Source organism: Carassius gibelio, chromosome A16 (assembly GCF_023724105.1).
Source record: "Carassius gibelio isolate Cgi1373 ecotype wild population from Czech Republic chromosome A16, carGib1.2-hapl.c, whole genome shotgun sequence".
NCBI lineage: Eukaryota > Metazoa > Chordata > Actinopteri > Cypriniformes > Cyprinidae > Carassius > Carassius gibelio.
In genome coordinates, this window is record NC_068386.1 from 24,226,984 (window position 1) to 24,236,332 (window position 9,349).

The 9,349-nt window shown below is 37.4% G+C and overlaps 1 protein-coding gene across 3 annotated transcripts; it reads left to right on the plus strand.

Moving 5' to 3' along the window:
- The first annotated feature begins 839 nt into the window (after positions 1 to 839).
- On the plus strand, positions 840 to 8,216 carry yrdc (yrdC N(6)-threonylcarbamoyltransferase domain containing). Of its 3 annotated transcripts, none has more exons than XM_052618953.1 (7): positions 840 to 1,092; positions 1,703 to 1,898; positions 2,326 to 2,440; positions 6,448 to 6,567; positions 6,648 to 6,778; positions 7,640 to 7,734; positions 7,930 to 8,216. In XM_052618953.1, exons 1-6 carry the CDS (start codon positions 888 to 890, stop codon positions 7,707 to 7,709), a joined length of 837 nt encoding a protein of 278 aa, XP_052474913.1. In that variant the 5' UTR covers positions 840 to 887; the 3' UTR covers positions 7,710 to 7,734; positions 7,930 to 8,216. The 3 variants fall into 3 exon arrangements, with proteins under 3 accessions (XP_052474913.1, XP_052474912.1, XP_052474911.1); XM_052618952.1 differs by having other exon boundaries at positions 841 to 1,092; positions 7,834 to 8,216; XM_052618951.1 differs by having other exon boundaries at positions 841 to 1,092; positions 7,640 to 8,216.
- The last annotated feature ends 1,133 nt before the right edge of the window (positions 8,217 to 9,349 follow it).

A 9,349-nucleotide genomic window follows, 5' to 3' on the forward strand; every position in this document is an offset into this window, starting at 1 on the left:
AAACATGTTTGTTTGCATTTCTTGTCTCCTTATGTTGCTAGTTCCCACACTCCCACACTTTTTCTCCAATATATCCCTCATTTATCAAATACTTCACTTGCTTCTCACACTTCATAAAAAGGGAGTGGTTGTCTACTTCCTTTGGGTTCCTGCCCATGTGGGGGTGGTAGGAAATTAAGTTGTGGATATGCTAGCAAACAATTCTATAAAGCATGAAACAGTAGATGTACAAGTACCAATGAGTAGAGCAGAGGTCAAAACCATCATAAAGCAACATTCACTTAATATATGGCAAGAATATTGGAACACAGCGGATACAGGACGTCATCTATACAGCATACAAAATCAAGTAGTAACAAGCATGAGGAAGGTCAGAAGCCCAAGGGAGTAGATGTTAGTCTCACATCTTAGAATGGGTCACACTGGTTTAAATGCAACATTGCACAGAATAGGAAAACATCCCACTGGATTATGCACTGAGTGTAATGTGCAAGAGACAGCGAAGCATATACTGTTAGACTGCAAAAAAAATATGAAGAAGATAGGGCAGAATTAAAGGCACAGATGGATGAACAAAGCATGACACTTGACTTGAGCATTTATTAGGGAAATCATCTGGGAGTATACACAATTTATTAATTTTGTTTTTGAAAAACACTGGGTTAAGTGAAATAATTTAATAGGAAGGAATTTTGATTTTGTGAAGGTTTTTATTTGTATTTATTTACTTATTTATTTTTTCTTCACCTCTCCTTTGATGTCATTCTAATACCAACACTCCAGTCTAGTAGGTGGCGGTAATGCGCCTTTGAGATTAGCCAACCGCCATTAAACCCGAAAGAAGAAGAGTAAGAGGAAGAAGAAGAAGAAACGTGGCTGCCTACTTGATGAAAGCATGCTGTCTATGGCTGCTTATGGTCTTCTTCAGTTTTATTCGCTCGGCCAGCACGCGGTTCGGTTTCCACGTTCACTCGTACACCGTAAACCGGTGGTTTAAGAGCGTCAGCATGTGTAAAGAGCTGAAGACGAGAGGCGTGCGGCTAACGTTACCAGCGCAGAGCTCCGTTGATCTGAGCTCACAACAGCAGCAGGGTAAGAGCTTCTCCAGTCCATACAACAACACTCATATAAACTCTCTTCATAAAATACACTCGCCAGTCATCTCATTTGTCTCTAAAATGTCCAACGTTTGATATTTATCTTGAATATTCCCGTCACAGTATCATTTCGAGTTGTGCTACGTAAGGAGCTTCTTTACCCTGAGTGACGTGCTGTGGTGGGAATGACCGCTTCAATTACTTATGGCATTAGTTTAACAAAAAGAGACAAAATATTTGTCAATCCAATAGCTAGGTATTTATGTTTTAAATGCAGAATAACATTTTATACAATTATGAAGAAAGAAATGCTGTGGTTTTCATTGTAGGATTGATTGACATGAAAATTATAGAATAGATTGAATTCATAAATAAAATGTGATCCTTATATTTTAATAATTAGGAGTATTCAAGTCAAGTCACCTTTATTTATATAGCGCTTTAAACTAAAAAGATTGTCAAAGTAACTGAACAACATTAATTAGGAAAACATTGTGTCAATCATGTGAAAAATTTATTGAAGTCAATATTTAGAAGAGTATGCAGCCCTTGGGATGTGCGTGTGGGTTTATAATCGTCTGGTGTGTGTTTGTTTGTTGTGACAGAGTGGACAGAGATCCTGAGGGCCACAGTCACGGCTCTGAAGGACGGGCAGGTCGTGGCCGTCCCCACTGACACCATCTACGGTCTGGCCTGTGTGGCCCAGGACTCAGCGGCCGTCAGGAGAGTTTATGATATCAAAGGAAGGAATGGAGACAAACCTCTAGCCATCTGTGTCGGAGAAATACAGGACATCTACAGGTTTATTCACAGTTCTACTTCAACACTACTGGTCAGAAGTTTGGGGTCAACACTGATAATTCTCAGAAATATTTCTTGAGCAGTAAATCACCGTATTATTCTGATTTCTGAAGATCATGAGACACTGAAGACTGGAGGAATGATGCTGAAAATACAGCTGCGCATCACAGAAATATCTCATAGTATTTTTTTTTTTTTGCAAGTAAATATTCTGAACCCAGACTTATTTTAATGCTATTGTATTTTAATGAGTACATTTTTTTTAAGGTTCCATGGTTTTGTTTCAGTAAAAAAAAAATTCACCATGGTAATTTGAGTTCAACAAAATAGTTGTAAGTGTAACTTTATATGTAATGTGTGAGAGAATACCATGGTATAACCCTCTGATACAGTCCCAGTACAGTGTTTGTGCTGTAAATGCTTCCAGGTTCTGTTCGGTGTCTGTGAAGGAGGAGCTGCTCAGAGATCTGCTGCCTGGACCTGTTACACTCGTTCTGGAACGATCCTCCACACTGAATGGAGACCTCAATCCCTTTACCAAGGTTGGCTTTAGTTATTCTCCATATAGGTGAATACATAAGAACTTAGATGAAATTTCATAATTACTTTATATTTGAAATTTGGTTAGAGATGTACTGATGAATTATGGTCACCTAAAATATACTTTAATGACATTTCTGTTGAAACTTGTATGTCATTTATTTAAATTGGTAATTTCACATTTTTAATGAAGTTGCAATTTAGTACATATGTTAACTGTATTATTAAAGAACACTTAGTATTATTAATCACTTTGCCTGTGCTTTAGTATGCCATCAACTCATCAAAATAAGTGACATTTTTTGAAAGCATAACAAAAGGTTGTTAAAATTATTTAAATTTACTATAAAACTTTTAGTTTGGCACTATTACATAATGCACTTTTTGTGTAAGGATACACTCATGTGCTCTTATAATTAAAAGGTTACTCCACCCAAAATTGTTGTCTTTAATCGCTTACCCCGTGTCGTTCCAAACCTGTAATGGCTCCGTTCGTCTTCAGAATACAATTCAAGAAATTTTTGATAAACAGTGAGGCTTGAGACTGTCCCATAGATTGCCAAATAAATAAGTGTCAAGGTCCAGGAAAGTATGAAGGACATGTTCAAAATAGTCCATCTGCCATCATTGATTCAACTGTAACATTATGAAGCGACGAGAATACTTTTTGTACACGAAGAAAACAAAAATAACGGCTTTATTCAACAATTTGTCTCCTGTGTCTCTCTAAATTTGTGTAGTGCCATTTTGGCAAATTTGAGCTGTACACAGATGGCGTGCACTCTTCTGTATCAGCTGCGCCACAAGGATAAGTTTTTTTTTTACGTGTATTTTAGGGCTGTCAACGAATATTCTAAATATGAATATGTATTGGAATAGTAAAAAAAAAACGAATTTCGAAGGTGAAAATTAATATTCGAATAAAAAAAAAAGTGGAAAAAAACACCCGCGGTAGTAGAGGTGTGTTTGGCTGCTTTGCGAGTGGGCACGCTAGCGCGCCTGAGGGTTCAGGGACAGGTCACAGGAGTCGCACTGTCTGGCACAGCATCACTGCTGAAAGTTGACGCGTCTTCATGGAAGATGCCAGCAAATGCAGAGCCCAACTCGACCGCAGCAGAGAAAGTGAGGTAAAATTGTTAACCCGCGAGATAAAGTTGTATGCAAACTATATTTAAGATACATTTGGCATACCATTCAACCACTAGCAACATGAGGTTACATCTCAAAAATGTGCACCCAAATGAGTGTGGAACTCCTGCTAAACAGTCACGTCTTGACACTTAACGTTACTTTGCATCGCCCACCACAAGCTCTTTGTCTGCAACATGACAAGAGGCCATAATCGATCAAATAATTTCGTTCAGTAAGGACACGTGACCGATCAGTATCGCGGATGGGGCAGGCTTCGGGGAGTCGCTATATTTGGGACAACAGTCGCGACCTTAAATTGCTTGCACAAAAATTTGTTTGTTCATTTAAACCATTATGCGCAGAGAACGTGAGGGTGAGAGAGTGTGAGGTCTGCAGTCTTGGCCATTAGTTGATTTCCTAAAAAATCAACTTATTTTTGTGTTTTTGTGTCGACCGGAAGTTGAAGTCGGCTGTGTGCTGCCATCTTGTAGCAGAACTTCACTTGCGTTAGCATTCCCATTGACTCCCATTCATTTTGGCGTCACCTTGACTGCGAATAACTTTACATCTGAGGCGTTTAAAGACTCCGTTTGTCCATTACTTATTTCTAAAGATACACAACAATGTATAAACGGCTCCATTACCTTTTATGTTACATTATGGCCCCGTAGAAACAGTTTTTGTAAAAAAATAGGCTAACGATTGCGTCATAACCACGCGACTCTCTGTCGCATTACCGTACAGACAGGTGGAGAAGCTCGCAGGCAATTAACTTAATATGGCGTACTGGCGTTACGTTTTAAAATACTATACAAAATAATTAATCATAATACTTACTCCTGCTCACTCACGACAAAGAACTCCCCGCTCAAGCTCGCCGTCTCTGCAAGATTAACGATGGTAGTTTGCACGCACAGCTACTAGAAGATTTACATCTGGCAGACAGGTTGCTGACGTCGTCAAGCTTCGTTTGAGTCTGTGCATCAGAAACGGAAGTGCTAAAAAACGCTAAAAATGGGCTTCAATTGTCTCAGTTGAGTTCCAATGGGGTCGCTGTGTCCATTTCTTTTACTGTCTATGGCCTTGACACTGTTATTTACTTGGCAGTCTATGGGACAGTCTCAAACCTACCTGTTTTCGTCCAAAATATCTTAAATAGTGTTCCGAAGACAAACAAAGCTTTTACGGGTTTGGAACAACATGGGGGTAAGTGATTAATGACAAAATTTGGGTGGAGTAACCCTTTAATATCTGCAAGAACTTTAAATATATATAGGTGCATCTCGATAAACTATAATTTAGTGTAAAAGTACATTTATTTCAGGAATTCAACTCAAATTATGAAACTCGTGTATTTAAGAAATTCAATCCACACAGACTGAAGTAGTTTAAGTCTTTTGGTTCTTTTAATTGTGGTGATTTTTGGCTCACATTTAACAAATTAGAATATGATGACATGCCAATCAGCTTATCAACTCAAACACCTGCAAAGGTTTCCTGAGCCTTTAAAATGGTCTCTCAGTTTGGTTCACTAGGCTACACAATCATGGAGAAGACTGCTGATCTGAGAGTTGACCAGAAGACAATCATTGACACCCTTCACAAGGAGGGTAAGCCACAAACATTCATTGCAAAAGAAGCTGGCTGTCAACAGAGTGCTGTATCCAAGCATGTTAACAGAAAGTTGACTGGAAGAAAAAAGTGTGGAAGAAAAAGATGCACAACAAACTGAGAGAATCGCAGCCTTACGAGGATTGTAAAGCAAAATAGATTTAAGAATTTTACAAGGAATTTCACAAGGAATGGACTGAGGCTGGGGTCAAGGCATCAAGAGCCACCACACACAGACGTGTCAAGAGATTTGATGAACCACAGACAACGTCCAAGGAATTTTACCTGGGCTAAGGAGAAGAAGAAGAACTGGACTGTTGCCCAGTGGTCCGAAGTCCTCTTTTCAGATGAGAGCAGGTTTTGTATTTCATTTGGAAACCAAGGTCCTAGAGTCTGGAGGAAGTGTGGAGAAGATCATACCCCAAGTTGCTTGAAGTCCAGTGTTAAGTTTCCACAGTCTGTGATGATTTGGGGTGCAATGTCATCTGCTGGTGTTGGTCCATTGTGTTTTTTGAAAACCAAAGTAACTGCACACGTTTACCAAGGAATCTTGGAGCACATCATGCTTCCTTCTGCTGACAAGCTTTCTGAAGATGCTGATTTCATTTTCCAGCAGGATTTGGCACCTGCCCACACTGCCAAAAGCACCAAAAGTTGGTTGAATGACCATAGTGTTGGTGTGATTGACTGGCCAGCAAACTCACCAGACCTGAAACGCAAGGAGAATCTATGGGCTATTGTCAAAAGGAAGATGAGAAACAAGAGACCAAAACATGCAGATGAGCCGAAGGCCACTGTCAAAGAAACCTGGGCTTCTATACCACCTCAGCAGTGCCACAAACTGATCATCTCCATGTCACACCGAATTGAGGCTTTCCAGAAGGTCAACAATTCACTAAAATGGTTTTTATTTTATTTTATATTATTGGTCTTATGAAGTATTGTAATATATTTAAGAATTGGTGGGTTTTTGTTAAATGTGAGCCAAAATCATCCCAATTAAAAGAACCAAAGACTTAAACTACTTCAGTATGTGTGCATTGAATTTATTTAATACATGAGTTTCACAATTTGAGTTGAATTACTGAAATTAACTTTCCCCCGATATTCTAATTTAAGATGCACCTGTAAATGTATGATTTGCAGTGCACTACAAGTGCTCATTCAATACAGTTTTGCACACTTCTTTTTCACAAGGGGCCTTTAGTTAATGCAGTGTGTGTAGATCTTTTGTTGACTGTATCATCTAATGTTTTATGTGCGGTAGCTCATAGGGGTTCGTATTCCAGACCATCCGTTCATGAGGCGTCTCTGTCAGATGTGCGGCGAGCCTCTTGCTCTCACCAGTGCTAACGTCAGCACACAAGCCAGTACAGTAGCTGCTAGCGTAAGTACAGAACTACAGAGCACAGAATCCGTTCTTGATGGGCTTCAGGTTGTGTTTGACGTGCTGGTGGTGTTCTGCAGGAGTTTGAGGATCTGTGGCCCAGTCTGGCTGTTGTGGTGGATGGTGGTCCGATTGGAGATAAAAGCCGTTTGGGTTCAACAGTTGTGGATCTGTCTGTGTGTGGCAGATACCGTATAATCAGACCGGGATGGTGAGCATTTACACCACATTCTAGTTTTGCATAGTTTATTTATTGTTATCCAGTCAGCCTGAAAACACAGCTGTAGAGCAGTTATTTGAGATGATCCATATTCTTTATATACAGTCAAACCAATGTTACCACAATGGTAACACATTACCACAATTTATTCTCTCTAGTTTAGAAAATGGTAATAAATATCAGAAGAACACGGTTAAATTGTCAGAACAAATTAATCTTGATTAATGTCAAATAACACACAAGCAAAACATGGTCTGCTCAAAGTGTCTGAAGAAGTTTTTCTCCCAAATGTTTATCACTTTTACTGACAGTCCGCTGTATGATGAACTTTTGGGTATTCGAATGTCACAGATGACTTTATTTTGCTTTCCTCACTTGCATTAATCAACTTCAGTGTCCTGCACCCACTAGTAAAAAACTAAATCTTGTGTTTGACATTGTATATGTATATTGGTCAAAGAAGAATAGGTGTTTCTAGGCTTCAAAACTATGTTTAATACAGCCTTAAAATGATAATTTCAATTAAATTCTTTTTTTTTTTGTGTGTGTCCTATTTAATTTTGTGTGTTTTCTGAGCAGAAAATAATTAGTGTAAATGATGCCCGTTGGTCAGCAAGAATTTTGTAATAATTTAATATATGAAGAAATGTGATTATATTATAATAAGTGCAGATCAGAATAAGTGTTTAATATTTGCATAAATATTATTTTCCCTGAATGAAAATGTAACATTATTGCACTCGTATTTTGACATTTGTCTTTGACCCAAAACAGAGCAGCTGACTTCACTAGTCTACTAGTTATGTAGTTGCACGTCTCCACTCCAAATGAACTGTCTCTTCTCTCTTGCAGTGCTCTCTCTGCTACAGTTCAGGTACTTGAGGGCAAGTATGGACTTCTGGAGGATCCTGTCAATCAGTGAGACTCGAGCACAGCACAAACCCGCTGTAGGTCAAAGTCAGCCCAGAGAACTGTGTGCCATTCTCAGTAATGGCTCTTGAGGGTCTGATTTTTCAATGGGGTTTTCTTCCCTCTCTTCTTTTCAGAGAATTGAGTTTGGTGGATCTTCTGAAATGATCATCACACTCCACAAACTCAATTTCTCAGGTTCTCATGCTAAAGACGCACATTTTTCTTCTCAGTCCCAGTTGGCCGTTTGGTTCCTGAAGACTCATTTGTGGAGTGGTTCTTCTATTGCAGTGACCTCTACACCACTGAAGCGCATTTGGGGATACACTTATGTTGGGAATATTATTTTGGGGATTTGATTTGATTTGATTGGTTTGTTATAGTACATTAATAGTTTATATTCAAGGATTTTGTTAATTTGGATTTTATTTATTGCAGTTTTAAATGTCAATTTTTCAGGTATCACCTTCTCTCTGACAGAATCATTTGTCTTTTTATCAAATAAAAAAACTAAATCTGATGTCGATCACTTTTAATATTGTACTGTGTAAGTTCAATAATACTTAATACAAGTACTGTTTTGCAGTGTGGACCAAAGCAGATTAAATCTTTATGCAGTAGTCCCACTTATTTAGTATTTATAATTACAACTTTATGATCCCTTTGGCATTTTTTTGTTTTGTAAAATTAGTAATTGTTATTCATTTGTGGTTGTTTCAGTTGCCTTAATGTCTTGCTCAATGGTTTTAAGAGGATTTAGTCATGTTTCTGTTTTTTTGAGACATGTGGACAGTGGGGTTTTTGAATTCAAATATCTAATTTTTTTATAACTCATAAAAAATAAATATATACACACAGTACAGACCAAAAGTTTGGAAACATTACTATTTTTTATGTTTTTGAAAGAATTTTCTTCTGCTCATCATATATATATATATATATTAGAAAAACAAGCAGCTAGAAAATCTAGATTGCAAGTGACAAAAAAAATATAAAATTATAATAGAGGGTGCTTGAGTTCGAGGGTCAACTGTGTTGCGATGTGTTTTTAGATGTTTCTTGAAGATGTATGTGCATTACTGCATGTAAAATATATTTTGCTTTGCAATATAACAATTTTAAAGGTAACAATGTTATTTAAAAGGCAATGGTAGACATTGTAATGTTTGTAATTGTATTTTATCTGACAATTACTGTATTAAGTTAAATATATTACAAACTTTAATTATATTGAATATATAGAATAGAACCACTTTATTGCACAGCTGTACATTGAAAGTTAAGATCTAGCAGCAATACAGACTTACAAACCGTTCTAGTGCACATGTAAACAAATATGAACAGAACTAGGAAGATCCATATTTACATTATTTTTACGGTTACATTGTTATCTTAAAATTAATTTATTCCTTGTTATGTCTAATCCTTAGCATCAGCTAATCCACTGCTTCGTGCCATTCTTCAGTTATCAATTAATGATGTAGTATCAGGGTTGAAGTTACAATACGCTTAGTAGGCCTACTGTAAATCCATGGCTTTATACATAAATTATGTATTGATAGGAAAATAACTAATGACTTTAAGATAATATTTATATTTTTTGATTTTATATTTTTTTGCCAGCAGAACTTTTTGATTCTTAAAGGGTTAGTT

Coding starts and splice junctions, on each gene's coding strand:
- yrdc (XM_052618953.1), top strand. CDS start 888: ATGAAAGCATGCTGTCTATGGCTGCTTATGGTCTTCTTCAGTTTTATT. Junction 1,899..2,325: donor GAAATACAGGACATCTACAG/GTTTATTCACAG, acceptor AAATGCTTCCAG/GTTCTGTTCGGTGTCTGTGA. Junction 6,779..7,639: donor CGTATAATCAGACCGGGATG/GTGAGCATTTAC, acceptor TCTCTCTTGCAG/TGCTCTCTCTGCTACAGTTC.